The following is a 23,413-nucleotide window of genomic DNA, read 5'->3' as shown; positions in this document are numbered from 1 at the left end:
CATATTCAATAAGTAATCATATTTTGAACCGATTCTTCCTCAAACTACTTACTAAATTGTTATTTTATTGAAAATTATTTATTACGATTTGGTCACTAACATACATGACATAATAATTTCTTAACAATTACTCTATCCCTCGTTTTACACAGTTACAACTTTTCGCTTTTTCACGGTTTATAAAAAATAAATGTTGATATTTTTGTTGCGACTACAAAGCAATTCTGAAGTTTTTTTAAAACATCTAATGCCTCCATATGATTTAAATTTGTTAACGTTTCTAATTTACACCCTTCCGAGGTCGTCTCTCCAAGAACCTATGTACTGATCCGCTGGGACTCCGGTTCGAAATACATTATATTTTTATGTTCGACTCGTAACCTTTCTTGTTTTTTACCTGTCTTGCCGTATCTCTCTTATGTATATATTTTAGTAAGTTAGTTTAAGTTTGGTTTAATAGTTTCGTTTAATTAGTTTCGTTAGTAGAAATTGTTTATTTTGATTATTTGGACTGAAGAAGGAAGTTATGGTTTTATTGGAAGAAGATCTGTTTACTTTAATTATTTGGGCGGAAGAAGAAATCCGAAGAATAAGTGTTATTTTGGCTGACTTGTTGGTGCGTAATGCAGAAGCCAAATGAAGAAGTGGGAAGGAAGGTTTTTGTTTGCATACCTTCAAAAAGGTACAATTTCGATTTACATGTTTTTTCTAGAACCTCAAGTTATGAGGCAACTAAGAACAATGAATATATTTATAAATACATGGTTTTAAATAATTTTGAAAATATTCAAATGCAAATTTCTGTTAGATGAAATTTCTTGAAATGATTATTTTAAAGCAATATTTTCATTAATAAACAACATTTATTATATGCTTATTGAGCGCAAGTCAATCAGTTTTCTTTTATAAAGTAATTTATTTTTATTATATTTTAATAAACTACAAATATGTTTTTATATAAGCTATTATATAAGTAAAGAAGAGGAAAAAGAAAAAGATATTAGAAAAGCAGCATAAACTATACAGTAAATATTTATTAAGTAGATGTGATACCAGTATTATTTCATCAGAAAAAAAATATATAATTATAGACACACACAGTTTAGATACATACAATCGTTATATAACATATATAAGTATGCATTAATTAATTATATACATGAAAGAAAGCCAAAATTCACGTTTCTATATATAATGAACTAAAATTATGGTTTTCTAGCTCAGCTTTCAACTCGTCGAATACTTTCTTCACGTACATATCATCGATAATTTTAATTTCAACGCAGCTCCTACCCAAACCGTAGAAAGTCGGAGGCGACAATTTATCGGATTTGAAGCGCCAACCCAGATGTCCTGTGCACGTTTTGCATTTCAAAATGGTCCAATAATACCTGAAATCATCGCGAATGTTATAATATGTACCAAAAAATAAAAAAGAAAGAGTGGAAAAGAGTACCCCGGGAACCATGTGAACTTCTTGCTTGGATATCCTTCCAAAGACACGTTCTCGCATTCGGTAACGGTTAGAGTTTCGTAAACGATACCGAACGGATTGCAATAATTGCTCTGCACTCCGTCCTTCGACATCGCAAAGACTTTATCCAGTTCGGAGATGTATGATCCGCACCTGCTGCAGCATATATTACGTTTCTGTAAACGTAAATATAATTAATTTATTATTCGGTTAACATTAGAAAGAAATTTACCAAACGCAAAAAGCTCAACTCGAGCCTGAGTCGCTCCAGCGTAGTTCCAGCTGCGAGAATATTCAGTCTCTCCTCATGCGTCAATTGGAAGTTTTGTGCAAACCAATAAGACAACGTTAACGGATCTCGCGGTATATTATCTTTAATAAAATATTGGTAAATAATGTCCAATATCTTTTCTTTATAATATTCCTCTTCGTACATATCATACACGAAGCTGGCCTGATTGAATTGCGCTGCATGATACTTGCGTAATCTGAAAACAGGATGCTGTAAGAACAGCGCAAACGTAAACATAATAAAACGAGTACTTTCTGTTTTCTGGTTTCCATTCGATCGTCGCCCTGCGCTTCAAATTGTTCAGCTGCGTTGAGATGAGCGGTGAATATAGGTTGTAATCGCTGATGATCTGCACCTTGACACGTCGCATTCGATGCATCGAAGCTACAGGTACCTCGATTGGCGGTAAGATTCGACATCGCTGTCGGCCCTTCGCCTTTAGATGCACGGATTCCGCGTTTTTATCATTTGTTTCATACACTTCCATGACAACCCCATACTCGAAAATGCTGGTTTTGTTGTTACTGGAAACCAATCAACAATAAACATATTCAATGGAACAAAGATCTACACTACTCACTTGTAGCAAGTAAGTACAAATATGAAGCCGTCCTTGAGTTGTTTCTCCCAGCTGAAACTGTTTTGGATAACCAATGGTAATGTGAAGCCAGGAAATACCATGGTTTTAGTGCACATTGCATCCAGTTCAATGATCTGGCCATGGTCAAAAATGGTGTAACCACTTATATTCTCCAATTTACCTAAATACTAAAAAATATAAAATAAAAAATAATATCCTGAAATTAAACTATTTGCTTTAACTTACTTCATGAGTTGTGGGTAAGTTCCTATCAAAAGGACTTTGATCTCCACTTGTTTGTTGAAATATATCATCATCTGTGTCTTCATNNNTCGACTGCCTCCAAATCGTCGTCGTTATCCGACATCCTTGCAATGCACAAGAATCTTCTGAAAAACCTCGACGTGTTGACTTTCTAATGCTCCCCGTAACCAAACAATTATTTAATACTCCTGAAAATCACAACAATATTGATGTCTATTTTTATTTATTGACAACTGTTGACAACCGAATGGAAGCTTTGGGAAGGATAGTTCCATGCACAATCCGCACGGTGGTGCTTTTTGTGACGTCTAAGTGTCAAACTCACCCACTGTTAACCATTAGTTTTTGTCAAATTTGGAAGATATATTTTAAACAGAAATATGGCCTCAGTGTTATTGAGGAGCCGTTCCTTGATGAAATGTGCAGGATTATGGTAAAACTCGTCATCCTCAATTCAGTTACATAACGTCCTGATATCATAATAAAAACATAACCTCAATCCGTAGGCAAACAGCTCCTATTTCAACTACATCATTTAAGTGCAAGGACTTTAGTGACAGCCTCAACCAGAAGGAGGCTCCGCAGATCAAAAATGATTTAGCCCTTTTGAAGCCTGAGGAGGCAGCCGATAGGAAGAGAATGCAAGGTTATATAACCGTCGAAGGACCTGTGAGTGTCTTTAAATAATCAATATCCAGCGCATATTAAGGTCGTTAATACTTCAGGTTAATATTGCACCAATCACTGGTATCCCTGAGGAGCACATAAAGGGAAGAAAAGTGAGGATTTATGTGCCCGCAAAGAATTCCATGCAAAGTGGCACCGATAATATCGGTCACTGGGAAATGGAGTTTGATAACAGGGAACGTTGGGAGAATCCACTTATGGGATGGGCCTCTTCGTAAGGAGAAAAAAAAAGTTATGACAAAGTAATGAATATATCTGATTTTTCGGTTGCGATTTCAGTGGTGATCCAATGTCCAATATGAAAATTCAATTCTCTACCAAGGAAGAAGCAATTTCGTATTGTGAGAAGAATGGTTGGCAATGGTTCTTGCAGGAGGGAACTACCAAGGAAATGAGACCTAAGAGCTATGGCGTAAATTTCTCATGGAACAAGCGTACCAGGGTTTCCACCAAGTAAACTCAGTATTTAATGAATGGAATTTAATTGTACATATAAAAAGAAAATAACTTGTTGAGAATACAATAAATTAACTTTGAGTTATTTCATTTTAAACAATTTCAACGAAAGTCTAAAGAAGATATTTTTGAAACTAACCACGGATTTCAGCAACGTTTTTCCACTATTTACTTTGATAGATATAAAACAAAAACAAATTTTCTTGTTAAACAGAAACAATCTGGTGAATTTGTATCAGACATTTCGTTATTTCGGCAAAATATATCAATTTAAACAGTAATATTGAACAAATAACATGTTGATATTCTTTATATTGCCACGAAATAACATTAGAACTTATAAATCATGCATATTTTATACTTACAAATCGAAGGTGGTTTACTTCTTTCGCCACGTAATGACAGATTACTCCCTTTTCCAACGTATTGATTGCCACGTCAGCAATATTATGAGGCTGTGCAGAAATCGTCAGAAACTATGTATTTCCATTTGATTTAAAGTTTGTTTTTTTTTTGCAATTTGGTTACTATTATTAATTTTGAAGGAAAGTCAAAAGTCATCAGAATTTTACTGTTGTTATGTTATAATAGTTACGTAGTGTCTTCACTGTTCTTTTCGTGATCATGTGTTCTTTTAATCATTTCGTTTTCAAGGGTTCAACTTTATAAATCAACAATTTAATTTTGAAATAAAATTTGAATGAAACTTCATGGTTGATTTTCATGTAAAACGATGATGATAGAATCGATTCTTGAAACTGTTAATTATTTAACATTAAAATATACATGAATAGAAGATCAGTTTTATTAGTTTAAGATCTTCAGTGTTAAGATAAGAAAAGATAATATTATCAGTTTTCTATCATTAAAGTACTACCGTTAAATGCCTGGCAGTTACGTGTTAAAATTGTATTTGCAATGTCGGTGGATGCGCCGGTAGCGTAGGATCAGTTGGGATGCTATGCTATTATGATGCTATATGGTAAATGCTTCAACTTCGCAAATTTTTATTTTGAAATTTTAAAGCTAAACCGCTAAAACGCTACAATTACCAGACTTAATAATAAATTAACAATTGTATAAATGTTGAATGAAGGCAATCTAGGTATTACTACTAACAATATTATATATTATTATTATTATAATACAGCTAAAACGAAAAGACTTTGGCTTAATAGTATTTACAAGATATAAACAATATAAGTTTTTTTTTCTTTTTGTTTGTTTTGGCATTAAACACATTTGCAAGGAATAATATTAATAACCATATGGCGAAAGTAAATACCTTTATTATTTATAATAAATCAAATAATTCGATAACAATAATTACTTCAGATAAGTAAACAAGAAAAATCACTCAACGTCGTTTAATTTTAATAATGTACAATAATCTTAACATTTCTTTTCTGTTCTTGTTAACTATTAGTTTAACTTTAAAAATTCATATAAGCTTTTCTAAATATGTTTATGTTCTTTTCAATTTAATATATCTTTATAGTATATTTATATACTTTTTTTTTTGTTTTAAATTGCCTTTGGTAATTATATAATTTATATATATCGTTAATATTAGTTTTTTTTTGTCTCCTTAACAAAATTACTTTTTTGTTTATTGCATAATATATATATATATAATTGTAAAATTGCGTTTGATAAGAATTCTCTTTCTCGTGTTCTGATACACTCTATTAAAAATGGCCCCTGTATGATCTTCAAAAAGTACTAAAACACAACAGACAACGAAAAAGAATCTTGCTTATTGTCACTTAAAAACCAACAAATCAAGAACGAAATGCGCATCTGTGGGAAGATCAAATATATATATAATATATACTTTTTTCAAGCTTCTTAAATTGCTTCTCATTATATTCACTAATTACGTAAAAATACATCGTCCCCCGTCGACAATTCACTCATTAAGAATAATATGTTCTCCATTTTTGTTTGTTTGTTTGTTTAAGTTTCCGTTCGACTAAGCTTATCAATATAATAAATAGGCCCTCCATTATTATATTGTCAATACTCTTTTGCTAAGAAAAATAAATAAAAAGTAAATCTAAATTTTTCTTTCGTCTTTTGTGAGGACAACTGAGAAATATGCTTTGTGCTGAAAAATAAATTGTAAAAATATATTTTTACTTTTTTTTGTGTATTTCGAATCTAAAATGCTGTTTCCGCGAATTTTCACCGAATGCATTATAATTTTGAGCTTAATCAACTAGTTTAAAATCTATTTTAAAAAGGTGTCCATTCTGACGCGGAAACGCAACAATTGATTCGCTCTTTTTTAAGAAATTTCGTTACGGAAACGAACGTTTTTCTTATATAGTTTTGAACGAAAACTGGAAATTAAATCTATAATTATTTCCTAGTATATTTATATATATATAATTTCTTTCTCTCGAATTCATCTAATGATATTTATTTATTGATTGTACGACATTATTTTGTGTTTTCATTTTTTGCTTACAGTATGTACAGTTTAAAAATTATCTTAAATATTTTGACTTTTCATTTCATTCTTTTTTTTTTCATAATAATTGACTTTGAATGAGTATGTTTGCCTCATTAAACTAAACGTTAATAATTCAATGTGGTGTGTCAATTGCTTAATTCGTAAAACCAATAGAAGTATGCGTATCGTTTGGTTCAGATTTGGTTACTTTTAATTACTAGAAGCGATTATTTGATTTTATTTAAACCTCCCCAAAATGAAACTAAACTTTTCTTTTATATTCACTATTTCTTTTTTCGATGTTAATTCAAGTATACGATACTCGATACCTCCGTATCAGGTAAACCTATTGGTGTGAGATTATTTGTTGCTTAATGTTTCTTACGTTTGGAAGCGATTTGTATGTTTAACTCCAAGGGTTCAGATAACTTGAGTAGTTTTAGAAACGAAACAATTATTGCATTTATGTACGTGCGATTATGTACAGGGTTTACTCGCATCAGCTATCACGTCTGCATTCGGTTGTGGTGTTACGTTTGGTGTCCGGGGTCTGGAGATCGGAGGAGCTGCTTGAGCGGTGCACGATTGGTACACTCTCGTCCTCGTCTTCTTGGTTGTACTCCTCACTCTCCCGGTGCACGAGCACTTGCACTACGGTGGCTTCACTTTGCTGTCTGTGGAGAGGAGGTCGCGCAGCCGGCGTCTCCGGAGACGCTTCAGTCACCAGGATGCTGACGTCCGTGCCGTGCTTGGCTCCGGCGTCGTTGTTGTTCTTGGGTAATCCTGCTGTTTGCTGTTTGTTCTTCACCGATCGCTTTCGGCGGATGATGCTGCCGCGCTTTGGTTTGGGGTCGTCGGCCATGGCAGGGTGCAGGGATTGCGCCGTACCTGAGGGTTTAATAGAAGTCTTCTTGAGGGTGGGCGGCGAGTTGTTGTCGTCGGACGTCTCGACGGCGTCCTGGTGTCGCAGGAAGAACGGGAAGTTGTACATGCTGCGACGTCGGGGTTGATGTCCCATCGGTGGCAGCATGCCGGAATTGGGTGTCGTCGCCTCCGGGGTCGCCCCGCTAATCTTGATGCTCACATCGGCGGATTCGCGCGACAAATCCAACTCCTCTGGGTCCACGTTTGCAGCGCTCGACAGCAGGAGAAGCGGCAGGTTCAGCCACGGACCACCCAACTCACTCAGGTCGCTCGCGTCTGAGGCCCTAGAGGACTTGCGAGAGGAGGCGCGACTCCCTCGATGAACATGCAAGAATGCCGACAGGCGACCCTTCCAATCGCCCGGCGACGAGGTCTGCGTCTGCTCGTCCTCCAGTTCTTGCTGCTCTCGCTCCCGCTTCTTCCTACAAACACAAACAGAGATGCGATACAATACTATCCACCCATTGGATAATAACTTCAAAGAAGATTAAAGCGTAACTAATACAATCCCAAAACTCAAAAGAAGAAAACAATGCGAGCCCTGAATAATTCTAATATTAAAAAATAAAAATAAGCGATATCGTTCAATTGTACTTTTAACCCGAACATGCCCACTACAGACTATATTTAGATATCAAAAATTAATTTAAAAAAAAAACAATAAGTAATTATTTGATTTACTAGTATTAAATTTTGTCTGATCAACTTATTAGTAAACTTTTAACTCTTTGATGGCTGGTAGACGCATTGTACCACCTTTTGAACATGCCTAGTGGGCAATTATTATAATTTTCTAGAAAATGTCTAGAAAAGAGGAATTACCCTTTAATTTGGTTGGTATATCAAGGGATGAATCTTGATAGACCATAGATGTTGATTCAGTAGATGAAGCAGAAACAGATTTTTATATTTACAAATAATTAGTTTTTCATGTTATTTTTATTTGTAGGCATATTGGGGTTAAAGTTAATTTTGAATATGAATAAATCAGCATTGCTCAATCTAAATTAAGATAACCTAAATAAGAAGTATAACTCAATTGCAAATAGAAATTCCTAAATTCATACAAAATCCAGAAAAGGATAGATACCCTATTTTTTACTTAGCATACTTTCTATATGAAAGTGTGTAACAGATTTACAGAGAAGTTGAGAAAGTGAAAGCCCTAGATGAGAATTGGTTAATACACTACTTGATAGTTTAAAATGTAGTACCTCGATGGTGCTAAATCAGGGTGCGTAAGAAAACTCTTCAAATGTGAGTTTCTAATTATATAATTGTTATGTAGATATTATATATTTTTTTTACCAAAAAAAATAATCATAATCTTTCTTATATAATCCGGTATGGTCTAGTGGCTAGGATACCTGGCTCTCACCCAGGAGGCTCGGGTTCGATTCCCGGTACCGGAATATTTTTGGTTTGATAATGAATGATATGAAGCCATCTACAATGTAGATTCTACATGATGTAATTCTAATGGAACTTTATGTGGTAAATTTAATAATGAATTTGTTTATTTATATATTTTATGAGGGCATGAGGATTTCAGTTACTGATTCAATAGATTACGAAAGATTTTGAATTTGGAGTTGCAAAAAGCATGTGTTTTGTAGAATCTGTTAGTACTGAAAATCCTGAATCCCTTTTCTGCGTAAAAAAACATAACATACTTAGGCTGATATAGGTGTTTCGTTTTTGGTCGAAGATTGCATTAAATTTGGTGTGGAGTGAATGGAATTTAAGAAAAAGCTTTGCACCTGCGGATGTTATAAAATTGTGAAATTAATTAAAATGTAATTAGTGATCGGTGCTTTTAGCTCTAATTTGGCGAACAAGAGAAGAAAAAGTTGATTCGAACGTCATTTTTTATGATCCGATATGGTCTAGTGGCTAGGATACCTGGCTTTCACCCAGGAGGCTCGGGTTCGATTCCCGGTATCGGAAATCCTTTTGCTTTAAGAATCTCTTAATTTGCATGAAATAGGCTATTAAACTGATGGCCGATTCATGGTGTTCACATACCTTACGTAATCACGGAACGCTTTCTGCAGAATCTTCGCCGCTTTATCCTGCCTCTTCCAGATTCTCGTCGACGAGACTATCTCTAATTCTTTTCTAGTCGGAAATTGCTTTTTGAATTTTATGTCCATCTGGTCTTGTAACTACACGTTGAAAAAAATGTGTCCATTATTTATATGATTACATAATATGAATGAAACTGTATACCTGTCTAAAGTTATCCGTTTCCTCTACGTGTCCTAAAACATGCTTGACCAGAGAATGCAATATGTCCAAGCAATGGATTTTATTCCCTTTCGCTATCGGCAAATTGAAGCTGACCAAAGCAACAGTATTAGGTTTGGAAATACCCAAAGGAGGATCCAATGATGCAATGAAATCGGACAGCTGAGAAAACCCGATGAACTGCGTTGCGTGAGGATCATATCTGGATGATAAAATAGGTTTAAGTAAACGATTCAAATGTTTTAACAATTAACAATGTTTACTTTGACCATCTTATGTAGAACATCTCTAGGTCATCCTCGACAATGCCAATCTCCTCCTCTTGATGCGCCTGATTGAAATTCTCCAGGATTATAGCTATGTACATGTTGATGACTATCATATAGTTGATGATGATGAAGCTACTGAAGTAGATTATCGATAAGAGGGGATATCCGCAGTCCCCATTCGATTGCCTCTTGAAAGTAGGATCGCAATCTGGAGGTGCTATCATCAGCGACTCCAAGACATCATTCCATCCTGCCGAGGTGATAAGTCTGAAGAGAAGATGCATCGATCTCCCGAATGTTTGAAAGTTCACCATATCATCTAAGGCACCTTGTTGCCTCACGTGCCCAAACAGAAACATGCCAATAATGGCATAAATAAATGTTATCAAAGCCAAAAGAGCTCCGATGTTAAACAAAGCCGGCAACGAAACCACCAATGCAAATAATAATTTCCTAATTCCTTTAGCGGCCTAAAAAAATACAAAACCCCACAATTAACCACACAAATAATCACCTTGAAATTGGTACAATTACCTTAATTAATCTTAAAATTCTACCAATCCTAAAAACTCTCACTACTCTTAACAATGTCGGCGAGACGGGAAAGTCTATCATTATATCTTCCATGAGAATACCGAATATAGAAGCCAGTACCAGTAAAAAGTCGAAGACATTCCAAGGCACCGTGAAGTAGTGATGCCTCAAACCGATTATCTTTACGATGGCTTCTAATCCGAAAACTGTGGTGAAGAAAGCGTTGCTCACTTCCAGTATGAAGAAGACAGCATGAGGCTGATCGTAATGCTCGATTCCCATGCTCAACATGTTCAGAAAGATCAGCACGAAAATTGCTATTTCGAATCGACGCGAATTCGAAAGGTCATAGAACATCGCCAAAAACGGATTCAGAGGTCTTCTTATAACCTTCTGCGGTTTCTTCCTCCCCAATTTCTTCATCGCTGTATAATAATGCTTTTGACTTTCAGTTAGGAACATTTCAAGTACTCCTCCCTCGTACTGAAATATTAATAATTATAGTGTCTTTTTAACAGCAGTTTCAGATCAATAAACTAACCTTCTTTTTTAACATATTGAAATTATCTATAATAACTCCAATGAACAGGTTGAGGGTGAAGAAAGAGCCGCAAACGATGAAGATCACGAAATAAATGTAAGCGTAGAGATTTGCTTCTCGCTGAGGTTGCAAGTTGACGCCTCGAGCGTCCACTGCATCAGCCATGACTTCCATCCATCCTTCAAATGTGGCCTTCAGGAATATATGTGATATTAAAGTTTGGTCACTAAGTTACATAAGTCATAACAAATTACCACTTGAAAGAGGGCCAGATACGCTATGCCAACGTGATCGAAGGATATCTTCGAATTGATCCAACTGAAATTTTGTTCACTGCATTCCCACTTGTTATTAACAATCTGCAATTGAAAAAATATATTTGTTAATTACTTAAATAATTTCAGTGAGTTTTGGTACTTACATGAATAGGTAACAATTCGCCGGTTTCGTCAACGCATTTATAAAATTTGCCACTAAAAAATTGCACCCCCATAATTGAAAAGATTAACCAAAACACTAAGCATACTAGCAAAACATTGAAGATACTTGGTATGGCATACATCAAGGCGTTCACTACAATTCTCATACCTTGCCATCTACTAATCGCCCTTAAGGGTCGCAAGGCTCTTAATGTACGCAAAGATCTTAGCACTTTTAAATTTTCGTTCTCTTCAATTAATAAACTGAACAGTGAAACCTAAAATTACAGAACTCAGTATATCTGCACACAAGTACACCGCTTAAAACTTACAAAAACAATTAGGAAATCTAACAGAGTCCAGAAACTGGTGAAATATTTGTGAAATCCCAGAGCAATCCATTTCAAGACCATCTCAATGACGAAGATCATCGAGAATGCTAAGTTGGTCCAATAGAGCACTGCCTTCAAGTTTGGATTTTCGTCTAAATGGATATCTTCAAAGCACAAGGTAACACTCGAAGCAAAGATTAACACCAGGATGAACCATTCGAATGCTGGTGTATCGACGACAGAAACAACAGCTGTTCTACCTTGGGTCCATTTTAGACCGACCTTCGTTTTCAGACACTTGTTCCAGCAACCGCACCTGAAATTTGTACGCAAGTTAAGGACGTCGAAATTCGGTGCACGAGTCAAATACTTTTGGTAACAATGTTGAGGAAAACAATCGGGTGGTGCTTTTGGCTTTTTGTTTCTACCAAAATAAGGGAAGTTGCCCATACCATCGATAAACTGCCCTTTGGAATTTCTCCTCCCTCCGACTGTTAACTCATCCACGTACGAAACCAAAGCCTGTCCAAGGTCCTTACTTCTTTGCGGACACAGAGCTGACTCTTCGTCATTCTCTGTATCAGCCGAAGCTCCGCGATTCATATTTTTCATTTCCACACTCTCTACGCTTTCATCTAGATACAATAAAATTTATTTCATTTAAATTTTCTAAAATTATTTATATTTTTCTAAAATACTGACGTACCTTTCGTTGCCTTTACAGTAGGTCGGTTAGCTGAGATTCTCTTTTGCTTCAAGTCGATACTCAATTGTTTATTCCTTAAAACTAATGGCTTTTTCTCGTAGCATTCTCCTTCCTCAGATGCTCCATTTATTAATGTTGAATAACCTTTCACCTGAGACATCTGTCCATCGCCTCTTTCTACTTCCTATTTACAGAAAAAAAAAATGCAATATTATCAACAACATTTTTTTGTCTTTTCTTCAGCATTCTGTCTCATATAGACAATAAGCTGAATTAGTAGGTTTGATTAAAAAAATGAATCCTTGAAAGATTGTACTTTAAATATAATTACTTGATATTCTGGTGGATCATAGCTTATGATCGATATTGGTCTGTTCATAGCTTCCTGATAGCTTCTCTTGTCTCTAGGAAAAGCAACCACTGTTTGTAAAGCTTTAGTTGTCCTACCCACTGGAAATGATATTAAATTAAACAAATATAACTTTTAGTGATCATAGAGTGATTACCTTTTTGGAAGGCTTCCTCTTCTGCGTGTCTCTGCATAACTTCACGGACAATCTGCTCCAATCGAGAATTATTTTCATTCTGATGTTGTTCTTGCATCCTCTGTTGCCTTTTCTTCCTAACGAGCTCCCTAATTCGTTCGAAACTCTGTGCCAATTTCGACTCATCGCCTACTTCCTATAGGTTTTAAATCACAACTTTATTAATACGATCATTATATAAACAAAACAGATACACATATTAGTACACACTGCAAGTACAGACACAAATGCGTGTAGCACATTACAGTTTCGTTATAATTAATCCAGTTACAATAGATTTAACAGCATTTGTGCATACGTAAAATTGCAATAAAGACATTTTCTTCACCCGGTGTTTCATTTAGAAAGTTAATATTGTAAATGAAATTCTAAAATAAGTAATATTTGAGCTTCTGAAAGTGTAGAAAGTATATACATTTCGGACATGAAACACCGTGTGTTTTTGGTGATAGTCTGCAAATGACAAAGAAAATGAGGCTAAAGAAAAAGACGGAGTAATGAGTATTAAAATTAAATAATGGTCATGCAGCATGCAAAGTATACATTACGTAGACGTCACGCCACAAACACAAAAGGAGCATTGCTTGAAACTTACCAGCAGACACCAAATAGTATCTTGCCTCTTACATAACGTCTCTCTCGTTTAGATAATTATATATATTTACGTATACAATAAACAAAAAGAATAGTAAATAAAATTAATGCTACGGGGGGGCTAAAAAAAAGGTTCTAACTTCAAAATTATAATTCTAATACAATCCGAATATCAGGAACAAAGAAATGAACGGAATTGCTTCAAAAGCGAATTTCGATAAGGAAATTTCGAATTTAAATCCTCCTCCATACTTTTCCATTTTATTTTGTCCTGTTATTTATGGTTTAGATACATGCCATAGTTTACTTGATTTCAGAAACATGAAACGCGCTTTTGATTTATTTCAGGCTGAAATGGACTGCGATCACGATTCCGTTGAAACCACGTAAACTATACAAATATTCTCTGCAATTATTTTTCTCTATTTTCTTTTTTTTTTTACCGTCGAAGGTTAATAACTTCTGTTACTAATGAACCATTCTTAACTTTGTTTTCTATCTAATCAAATGTGTGTATAATATTCGCTAATAATCGCAAGATACTACGAAAGTGCTGTATGGTAAGTCGTTAAAACACTCCCCTTTATGAATACCTCCTTCCTCGTTTTCAATTCTTCGGAATTGAAACTGTTAAGCAACAGAGCCAAGAAGAGGTTGAGGACCATGAAGTTACCCATTACTAAAGTTGGTAGGAAGATTGCAAGACATGTACCAGGGCCCTAAAAAAGAAGAATTAAAACGTAAATTTACATAAACACAATTTAATAGAAAAATATATTTGAAATAATGAATAAGTATATAAATTGTATAATTTAATCGTAAAATAGTATAATATACAAACAATTTCTTTTTTATCTAAAAATTTAGGATGAAGCCTAGGGGACAGCTAACTTACTAAAGTTACGCAAATACATTATATACATTTTAATCTTATGAATTGTTGGGAGTTATTTTTTTCTAGTATGAGGGTAGAATAATTATTGGACTTTAAATTTGGATAATAAGAGGAATATTTTACATTGTTGGAATTGAAAACAAACAATAATTAATTGTGTAAGTAGAAGTAGAAAATTGATGAATTAAAGTTGATTTTTCTGAAGTAGTATTGGTGATTATTGATCACATGAAATGCAGAAATAGAATGTTTTCATGGAAAGAAGGTAGATACTGTATTCATGTGTTTAAGGTGTCGAAGGAATCCTTCGGGCCGTTAAATTATAGAGTCTAATGTAATAAATGGTTTCAGCCACGTACCTCTGTGCTTTCAGCTCGCATGCAATCCCAGAGGGGTTCGATCCATTCACCGCACAGGATGCGAAAGATCATCATGAAGGAATGAAAAAAGTCGGTGAAATTCCACCTGAAAAAGCAGAAACATCCCGCGTTTCATATCTAGCCAACACCACAAATACACTTCTCCTTTTTCTTCTGTATATGTACAAACGGTTTTCTCATCAATACCTGGGAACTGGATCCGGAGCGAACTTATCCGGCGTGTAATCTTTGGAGAAGAGCTGCATGCCGATGACGGCGAAAATGTATATGACAATAACCAAGACGAACGTGAGATTTCCCAGAGCACCGATCGTGCTTATGATTATGCTCAGGAGAACTTTCATTGTTATCCAACTTTGGGCTAACTTTAATACCCTCAACTGTAAGCGTGTGTATGTGTAAATGGAACAGAAGAAGAAGAACAGAGGGTGGCGAAAATTAGATTAGAATGCATACGTTTTAGGAATTCAATTGCCTCACCAAACGCAATCCTCGAAGGACAGACAGTCCGTCGACCAGCTCGAAGATCAAATCCAGCAAACTCGCAGATACTATAATCAGATCGAAGATGTTCCAGCCGCATTGGAAAAAATCCTTGCTCAACGCCATCAGCTTCAAACAACATTCTAATGTGAATATCGATGTAAACACCTGAAACAATAAACATACATTCTATTAAGTAACTAGTAAATCAACCGTTAGAACAAGTTTTCTAATGCAGTAAGTAAATTAAATTAGTTTCGATTGAGATGAAGATTAAAAGTCCATTAGAACTGATAAAATATTTTTCTTGAATTAAGTATTTATTGAGAAGTCTAAGAAGAAATGGCTTCGATTAAAATTCTACACAACATGACAAATATTATTGAAAAATATATTTATTTAATATTTAATTATAACTTATTCTGATAGTTCCACTTTCAAAATAAAACTTTTGTAATTAGTGCAGGGTTTAAAAAAAAAGCTATTTTTTTCCTAAAACAGGATTTGGAATACGGGTTAAATGTATTCTGAATTTGTATTAATACATAAACTTGTTGCTTAAAATCAAATGAATTCCGAAATGATGTCGCATTAAACTGCTGGACAACATTCGCAAATTGTATGGAAAGAGGATGAGGATGCGGACAACTCTGTTGGAAACGTTCCTTTTATATAGCTGCTCGTTACTTCCTGACAAACATAACTCCAATATAATTTGTCATCACATTGATAAATGTGGAAAACATGTTACAATTACAACAACAAACAAAGACTTGTTGATTATGACACTTTATGTATTTTATTTGTAAATTTTACATTTAGATTCAAATATTGGGGAAAAAACCTTTTTGCCATTGATTAGACTGTTTGTACAGCCGATTTAGATTTAATCCCGATTTAGTGTCCCTATCGCAATCCCACGAACGACGAGAAAAAAATCTAGTATTTTAAAAGATTATCCGATTTTTGCAAACCCCACCAACTTAATTCGTCGTAGAGAATTTACTTCAAGTCTTTTAATAAAGAAGTTATTAGTTAGATCTTAAAGTCTTAGCGTTTTCCCGGACTAGCAGCACTTGCACTTAAAACTTACAGTTTATTACATAATTTTATATTCGAAAAGTAGATGTAGAAAAAAAAAAGTTGACGTTGAATTAAATAAAAAGAATTTGTATTTTTGAAAGTATTATATGGTTATTTTTAAAACAGTTTAATAATTGAACAAATATTAACCAAAATGTATGCTTTGTGAAAAAATATAATTGAAATATTAAATTTACCATATTTGCGTTGATGAATTGAGTAATTTTTACATAATAGTCTCAAAAATAAAAATAATATTTAATAAGTAATATCCATTCAATTATTTCTAATACCTGAGAGACCTTTGGTCAAATGTATCTCTTTCTTTTGTATTTTGATATTTTTGTGTGTCATAATTTTACATTTGGTTACTTTTTATTTGAATATAAAGTTGTATTTTTCGTTCCGGGATTTATTTTTGTAATTTTGCTTCATTTATTTGTTATTTTACTCAGGGTTTTTACTCAGGATTCTTTTCTTATTGTGTGTAAAAGTTAGTAAAAAAATCTTTCCAAAATATTAACGTGGTTTCCTATCAAAATATTTAAGTTGATGAGGACATTACAGACCGGGCATCTTTGAAAACTTGTTGTTTTCAGTGAAAGTTCAGATTTCAGTAATCTGGGGTTCACGGAAAGGTAGTAAACCTATGCATTTTTAAGTTTTGCAGTGAGAATAACTGGAAATTAGTAGTTTACACCGTCTAGAGATGTACATAAATTGTACTACAATTATACTTTTGCATATGCAAACACTGCGTGAATAATTGACGTCGATGTTTAAAAGGAAAACTTCCCTCCTCGGATCCATGTATTTCCCGTCCCTCTCTTTTTCGCTCCTTACGTAATCGTCATAAAACAGATGAAAGAAGAAATAAAAAAGTGAAACATCCATCCCCGGGTCAGTTTTAATCTTGTCCAGCTGCTGGCGTAGCTCTGTGTTAATTTGCTTAATTTAGTCCTCGGGCGCTCCGAATGATCAATATAAAACGAATTTCATATAATTTGTATGTTTCGGTTTGAACAATGTTCAACGTCGGTCTGCTCTTTATTCAATTTCAACAGTTTTACGTAATTCGATTTGATTAGCAAACCGATCAACTTCATTATCTTCTCTCTGTCGACATTGTTCCAAACGCTTTTGGTCTCATCTGTTTATGGAATCATCTGTTACATAAAGTTTTAGTATAATTTATCTATTTTTATTTTTTGGTATTTAGGACAATTAGTTATTATTTTAATTATAAATCGATTAATTATGATAATAGACATTGTAAACACACTGTAAATATTAAACTGAAATTTGAGAAAAGAGTTTTTAATTGTTAAATAAGTAAATTAATAACTAAATGCTTAGATAATAATTAAAATGAAATTTAATTTGTATTCGTAATACATTGTTAGTTATCATTAAAATCATTAAAAAACAATTTTTATTATTATAAAAATTTACGAAAATCAGTAGTCAAAAACTGAAAATTTTTATTATATATTTATGATTACTGACTTATATAATAATAACGTTAGGTTCCACCGAGATTTGAACTCGGATCGCTGGATTCAAAGTCCAGAGTGCTAACCATTACACCATGGAACCTGTTTGAAAAAAAATAACGGTTTTCAAATTTAAAATTTTTATATAGGCAACCAAAAATGCAAATTCAGCAAATGTTAAGTTATCAGGAAAACGTAGGTTGATTAACATTGACTTACGATAACAAAGTAATTAGCATCTTTCCATTTCTGTTGATAGCTGGTAGTTACCTACCAATTATCAATAATCAATATGTATTGTATACACTGTATACTTCGGGGTTCTTTTAAGTGCAAAAGGGAGTCTCGGACCTAAAAGTTTGAGAAACACTGTAATAAACTAAATATTTTACCTATATTTTAAAATCTTTCATAAATTTACCACTAAACTTAAAATTTTGTTTTTCTCGAACCACTACCATGATTTTCTCCATGAAAATAAGATTTTTAAATATGAAAAGGTGCTTGCACTTATTTTTGCTTTTGTAAACATGAAACGTAATAATTCAAAAATTGCAAAATAAAGTAACATCAGAATATAATAAAAACAAAAATTGCAACAATGCGGACCACAATTATATTAGAATCTTTACTAATATATATTAAATAATAATTGTCTTTTATTAACATAGAAGACGACAATCGGCAGCTAGCGTTTTTTTTAGACTTAACATATTTTATTTAACATTTTTAAAGACGACATATTCAAAAATATTATTTATGGGACAAGATTATCGCCTGCGTATCAAAAGTTTGTTAAATATTTTAATTGTTGTGAGAAACAAGTTTAGTTCACTTATTTCAAAAAGTTGCAGACTCTTGTATTAAACTATAAGTTGTTAATACTATAAATGTAAAAAAAAATATAATCAAGTCGTTAGAATATATTATGTGTTATTAAAATATAATTGTATAATTATTCTCAATAGAATTTTATATAATTTATATAATAATTACAAAACGTATAGGTTCCACCGAGATTTGAACTCGGATCGCTGGATTCAAAGTCCAGAGTGCTAACCATTACACCATGGAACCTGTTACTGGTTTAACAAAAAATATTGGAACGAAATTACGGATAGGCAACCAGTGTTGCTGAGTAAGCAATTATCAATGTTTTTAAACAATAAAAAGTATTTATCAATGATCAAAGGTCGATGAAATAATTATCGCGAAAATATTTGCACCTTTTTTTCTATTATACAAGGTTCCATGGTGTAATGGTTAGCACTCTGGACTTTGAATCCAGCGATCCGAGTTCAAATCTCGGTGGAACCTAAAATTTTCGCTCTACACAATAATTAATAAATTGAGATATTAATTTACATTGATTAAAATCTCTCGATATGACGTGAATTAAAAAGAACATTATTCTTTTGCATATTTGGAATAAAACGAATATTTTGCTTAAAACATTTGGCTTGGAAATATGTTAGAAAATTTATTTTGTTAAAAGATTCAATCGTTTTTCTTAATCTAAAACCGGACTAATCAAGAACTTTATTTAAAAAAAAACGCACAAAAAAAAACTGATAATTTATATATAATAAAACGTTAGTGAATCCGGATTATGTGAGGTATTTCTGTATATAATTTTTGTAGTTAAACTTTCGTTATTCTCGCGGCGTCTGTGAGACGCCATAACTTTTAAAACTGTAAAATTAGGACTTCATACTGACTGAGGATTTTTAAAGGTGTAGTAAAACATGCCAAATCTGTTTTGTATTATTAGAAAGAAATTTTATATAATATAAATGAACAGTTTTTCACTTTATAGAATGAAATTTTTATATTATATTTAGATCCTCGAATAATCCGGTTTCAAACAGTCCGGGATGTTGACGGAAGCGATTACCCGCACTATGCGAGATATTGCTGTATATAATAATAATAATTACAAAATGTATTTGTCCACAATATTTCATGTTATTTTCTATATTTTCTTCCTGATACACAGAAAATCCGTTTACCGAAATTGAATGATTTGTTAATACGCGCGATAAATAAAAACGTTGTTATATCCTTTCTGTAAAAATACTGCAGAAACTCCAATCGGGTGCCGTTCCATACATCCATAAATCGTATTGGAATTTCGCGAGGGATGGCGCTCCACAGTTTATCGAGCTCGTAAATTACATAACAGTCGCAGACTAATTATTAGTTTACCTTTTTAAAAAAAAAATATTCGTTTCTTTTTTTCCGTTTCAAAATGAATAAAATGAAGTTTGCGCGCAAGAGGGGTGTCATTTCAGAAAGTTTCGGACAGCGATAATTGAAAATTGTTTGAACCAGTTGGATGTAAAATTAATTACAGCTCAAATATTTTCAGCTAATATTATGCTTTAAACACAATGCACAGCTTATATTAAAATATTTACGTAATCATTAATTTATTTTATATATAGATCAGTGGCGGGCGGGTGACTTTTCAAAAGCTCAAAGAGCTTTTTACATTATACAACATGTAGAACAAGTATGCAAATAGCGTAAATAGTCGATTGAAGCAAAGTCAGGAATCGCATCCACTAGTAGTAGTGAAGCAGTTGTAAACTTGAGCCACGAGATCTAGAAAACTATGAAATACGTATGCGCGAAGTAAGCGTATCCTTAATTCGAATACCTGGCATATGTATATAAGCAGTGGGCAGATTCCCACCGTTGCGTAACAAAAGAATAAAACTACACGAAATATGATAGGATATGAAAATACTCTTGACATTTTGAAATGTCTCTATAAATAAAAGACGTAAGTCATTTATTACGTCTACTTCCAGAAATACCTCACATAGTGCGGTTTTGGTCAGTGTGGATTCACTATAATACGAGTTGAAAATTTCAAAACAAACTAAATTTTAATTGAGCAAAACTTTAGCTCTCGGAGCCGTATTTGTCCACAGTCGCTATATAACAAGGGGGCTACCTTTTTGGAGCAAAGAGCGATTTGTCAGTTAAAAAAGTTTAGGGAGCCGCACGTAACCTTTCAAAGGCTATTTTTATTAGTAAAATGAATTTATTAACATAGGAGCCGCAATTTATTATCAAAAGAACCGCATGCGGCTCTGAGAACCGTACTTGTCGCTATATACAGTTTCTGTGATATTTACTTTTATGCAGTTATAAAGTCCTTTATTTGTCAGGTTTCAAACAGTGCCGAATATTGGCTTGCAACATAGTGCGAATGTTGCAAATTACTGATGTCTTCCAACCCTTTAAAGTTCAGTGATTCCAGTCCACGAACAAAATTGTTTTCTAAAGTTTCACAAGAAATAAAAAAAATGTTAATTTTAATTACCTAGTGGTACATTATTGGAACCACATGTTTTTATAAAAACTATAAATAAATTTGTATGTCTATTTTGTATAAAAAATTCAAGAAACATGCTTGTAATACAAAAATATTTTCAAATAAATTAATTGAATAAAATTAAATAACTTTAATTATTATTAAACTTTGTATTAAATTAGACATTTATTTTTTGTATTTCTTTTTTCAATGAGATTAGTATTTGTGAATTTGACGACACAACATGACGAAGGGATAACAGGGTGACTGGATTTAAATGATGAAGGTCGAAGACTCTTTTTTATTGAAAGAAATCTGTTTAAATTGTTATGAAATTTTTGACATATTTCTTTAATATTATAAAGAATAAAATAAAGGAATATACGATTTTTTTTTTAATATTACAAATATTCCCGGTGTAATCCAAAATTATGTTAGTTTAGTTTGTGGTAATTTATAGTAAGAAGTAAAAACAATGATGATAATTCAGACATTTCAGTAATGATTAAATTTTGTTAATGAATACTAATTTATATGAAGATAAACTTATACCAGATTTATCTCTTTTTAAATGTATATTAAATTGTCATTTTATTTTTACTTACATTTTTTTGGAGTAAAAATTTATATTTGTTTTCTTTTATTTATTTTTATATACAGAAAGAAAGAAATTCTTTTCAGCATTTATAGTTTTTAATTTATATTTTATTTAAATTTAAACATATTTCATGGGCACAATTTATATTATTTTGTTTTGATTGACTTTGAATTTACGTTTTTTTATATTTATACCAATAAAATATGATTTTTTTTCTATTACAATAGAACACTTGTTTTAATTTCAATATTTGTCTACTATTGTTTTTATTGAAATATATGTGCTTGAATCACTATGATTACAATTACAAAGAATCCTGAAAAAGTACAAAGAAACATACATATTGATTTTAATATATAAATTTTTTAAAATTTATAAAAATTTAAAAATGAATTGAATGGGTACAAATAGTGAAAGAAAGATGAGTCGTGATGGCCACACCTTTATATAAAATTTAATGGAACGACGGGATCCCTTTTAAGTGTGCACAATAAACACGATCTTTTTTCATGTCACGTTTACCATCAAGAATCGGTCTTCTTCTTTTTTTTTGCATACCACTTCAATCTCTGGAGTAAGGTTAATTTATCAAATCAGATGTCTACTGAAAGATACGTGTCCGCATTTCAAGAAATCGAAGTTCAAATATTTGCTTTTATTGAAAGCAATTTTATCGAGTTTTCACATGTTTTTTCTTCAGTTGATTATCGTATTTTTTTAAATATAATGGAGAAATAAAAAATATTGTATAATAATAATAACTGTCACCCGTTTCAATAAAAAAAAATAATTTCAATTAATCTAATTTCAATATTTTAACTTTGAACGCGTATTACAGCAATATGGATAAAAGCACAGGAATATATCTATACATGCTGGATTCCCCAAACATTCAGCTTTCATATGCATTATTGGATTCATTTTATGTATTATACTTTTCGAGTAAATCAATGAAATGTGAAAACACTGCTTTTTCGAGCATTTTTTAAAATTTGAACACGAATTGCAGCCAAACAGCTAAAACCACAGTAATATATCGATATTTTCTAGATTCCCCAAACATTCAGCTTTCATATGCATCTATTGGCTTCATTCTATCTATTATAGTTTTCGAGAAAATCAATGAAATGTGAAAACACTACTTTTTCGAACGTTCTAATTTCAATTATTCAAATTTGAACGCGTATTACAGCATTAAATGAATAATTAAAGAATATAGTAAATTAACAACATTTATTTTCACGATGAAATATTACAAACAATTATAATATTTATAGAAAATAATGATTCAAGAAATAAAAAAAATATACATCTTTTTTCCATAGAGTCAACGTAATAATAGAAATTAATATTTTCTTTGCAGATTTTGTAAACATTATAAACATCTCAAATACAATACAATAACCATTCGAAGAACCGAGAGCAACAGATCACAAAATCAATTCGTCGTCTTGCTGTTGCTGGCTGGCTCCATAGTATCATCATTAACTTTTTCTTCATCAATTCATGTAATAAAAATACGCTTTATTTCTCCACCCTCCGTCACTTAATAATAAACATTTCATACTCAAAAATATATAGATATATCTCATGTATGTGCCTCATAAAAATAGTGTTCTAAATCTTGTGTTTTTGTCTCTTCTTAACATTTATATAATAGTTAAATCCACATTCAATATACATATACATATATATAAATAAACTTTCTCTAATTACCATTTACAATCGTAACAAATGAGCACACTTTAAATTCATTCAATAATAGACGGTCTCCCACCTCTGTTCGTTCGTTTGTTTTTCTTCATATTATTTTTTTTTTTTTGGACTAGTTTCAAGTACT

General features: G+C 32.6%; 3 protein-coding genes, 1 long non-coding RNA gene and 5 other non-coding genes across 9 annotated transcripts; 4 read left to right on the top strand and 5 right to left on the bottom strand.

The window, feature by feature from the left end:
* Positions 1 to 1,019: 1,019 nt before the first annotated feature.
* On the bottom strand, positions 1,020 to 2,675 carry LOC108561560 (protein cereblon; the record flags this gene model as incomplete). Its single annotated transcript, XM_017919561.1, has 6 exons — positions 1,020 to 1,391; positions 1,457 to 1,650; positions 1,707 to 1,962; positions 2,018 to 2,290; positions 2,347 to 2,534; positions 2,593 to 2,675. Coding segments are annotated over 6 exons (1,208 nt in total), but the record flags the coding sequence as incomplete, so codon positions are not given.
* A 3-nt stretch (positions 2,676 to 2,678) lies between these two features.
* LOC108561568 lies at positions 2,679 to 4,415 on the bottom strand. The gene is made up of 2 exons (XR_001891021.1): positions 4,119 to 4,415; positions 2,679 to 2,798 (listed from the first exon to the last, which is right to left on the bottom strand). It is a non-coding gene; the product is annotated as an uncharacterized LOC108561568 (long non-coding RNA).
* LOC108561567 (NADH dehydrogenase [ubiquinone] iron-sulfur protein 4, mitochondrial) lies at positions 2,777 to 3,838 on the top strand. The gene is made up of 4 exons (XM_017919567.1): positions 2,777 to 3,043; positions 3,117 to 3,279; positions 3,336 to 3,511; positions 3,577 to 3,838. The coding sequence occupies exons 1-4, from the start codon at positions 2,991 to 2,993 to the stop codon at positions 3,752 to 3,754; spliced, it is 570 nt and encodes a 189-aa protein (XP_017775056.1). The 5' UTR covers positions 2,777 to 2,990; the 3' UTR covers positions 3,755 to 3,838.
* Positions 4,416 to 8,472: 4,057 nt separating the features above from the next.
* On the top strand, positions 8,473 to 8,544 carry Trnae-cuc. The gene has a single exon. It is a non-coding gene; the product is annotated as a tRNA-Glu (tRNA).
* An 85-nt stretch (positions 8,545 to 8,629) lies between these two features.
* Positions 8,630 to 15,238, bottom strand: LOC108561566 (sodium channel protein 60E-like). Its single transcript, XM_017919566.1, has 17 exons — positions 15,075 to 15,238; positions 14,781 to 14,974; positions 14,574 to 14,679; positions 13,901 to 14,038; positions 12,687 to 12,861; positions 12,512 to 12,630; positions 12,181 to 12,364; positions 11,845 to 12,109; positions 11,475 to 11,790; positions 11,145 to 11,420; positions 10,978 to 11,082; positions 10,724 to 10,915; positions 10,183 to 10,665; positions 9,643 to 10,118; positions 9,362 to 9,581; positions 9,158 to 9,297; positions 8,630 to 8,892 (listed from the first exon to the last, which is right to left on the bottom strand). The coding sequence occupies exons 1-17, from the start codon at positions 15,201 to 15,203 to the stop codon at positions 8,874 to 8,876; spliced, it is 3,537 nt and encodes a 1,178-aa protein (XP_017775055.1). The 5' UTR covers positions 15,204 to 15,238; the 3' UTR covers positions 8,630 to 8,873.
* On the top strand, positions 9,008 to 9,079 carry Trnae-uuc. Its single transcript has one exon. It is a non-coding gene; the product is annotated as a tRNA-Glu (tRNA).
* A 2,446-nt stretch (positions 15,239 to 17,684) lies between the features above and the next one.
* Trnaq-uug lies at positions 17,685 to 17,756 on the bottom strand. Its single transcript has one exon. It is a non-coding gene; the product is annotated as a tRNA-Gln (tRNA).
* Positions 17,757 to 18,658: 902 nt separating this feature from the next.
* On the bottom strand, positions 18,659 to 18,730 carry Trnaq-uug. The gene has a single exon. It is a non-coding gene; the product is annotated as a tRNA-Gln (tRNA).
* A 168-nt stretch (positions 18,731 to 18,898) lies between these two features.
* On the top strand, positions 18,899 to 18,970 carry Trnaq-uug. The gene has a single exon. It is a non-coding gene; the product is annotated as a tRNA-Gln (tRNA).
* Positions 18,971 to 23,413: the final 4,443 nt, after the last annotated feature.

The sequence above is a fragment of the Nicrophorus vespilloides genome, unplaced genomic scaffold (genome assembly GCF_001412225.1).
Source record: "Nicrophorus vespilloides isolate i.1.1-1 unplaced genomic scaffold, Nicve_v1.0, whole genome shotgun sequence".
In the NCBI taxonomy this organism is placed as follows: domain Eukaryota; kingdom Metazoa; phylum Arthropoda; class Insecta; order Coleoptera; family Silphidae; genus Nicrophorus; species Nicrophorus vespilloides.
This window is presented reverse-complemented; position numbering and strand designations above follow the sequence as displayed.

What these genes read in the sequence shown, in the direction of transcription:
- LOC108561567 (XM_017919567.1), top strand. Translation starts at nt 2,991, where the DNA reads ATGGCCTCAGTGTTATTGAGGAGCCGTTCCTTGATGAAATGTGCAGGA. An exon ending in ATGAAATGTGCAGGATTATG is followed by an intron (nt 3,044 to 3,116) that starts GTAAAACTCGTC and finishes CTCAATCCGTAG; the next exon opens with GCAAACAGCTCCTATTTCAA. An exon ending in CTTATGGGATGGGCCTCTTC is followed by an intron (nt 3,512 to 3,576) that starts GTAAGGAGAAAA and finishes TTGCGATTTCAG; the next exon opens with TGGTGATCCAATGTCCAATA.
- LOC108561566 (XM_017919566.1), bottom strand. Translation starts at nt 15,203, where the DNA reads ATGGCGTTGAGCAAGGATTTTTTCCAATGCGGCTGGAACATCTTCGAT. An exon ending in AGAGGAAGCCTTCCAAAAAG is followed by an intron (nt 12,631 to 12,686) that starts GTAATCACTCTA and finishes TATCATTTCCAG; the next exon opens with TGGGTAGGACAACTAAAGCT. An exon ending in GCGAATTGTTACCTATTCAT is followed by an intron (nt 11,083 to 11,144) that starts GTAAGTACCAAA and finishes TTTCAATTGCAG; the next exon opens with ATTGTTAATAACAAGTGGGA.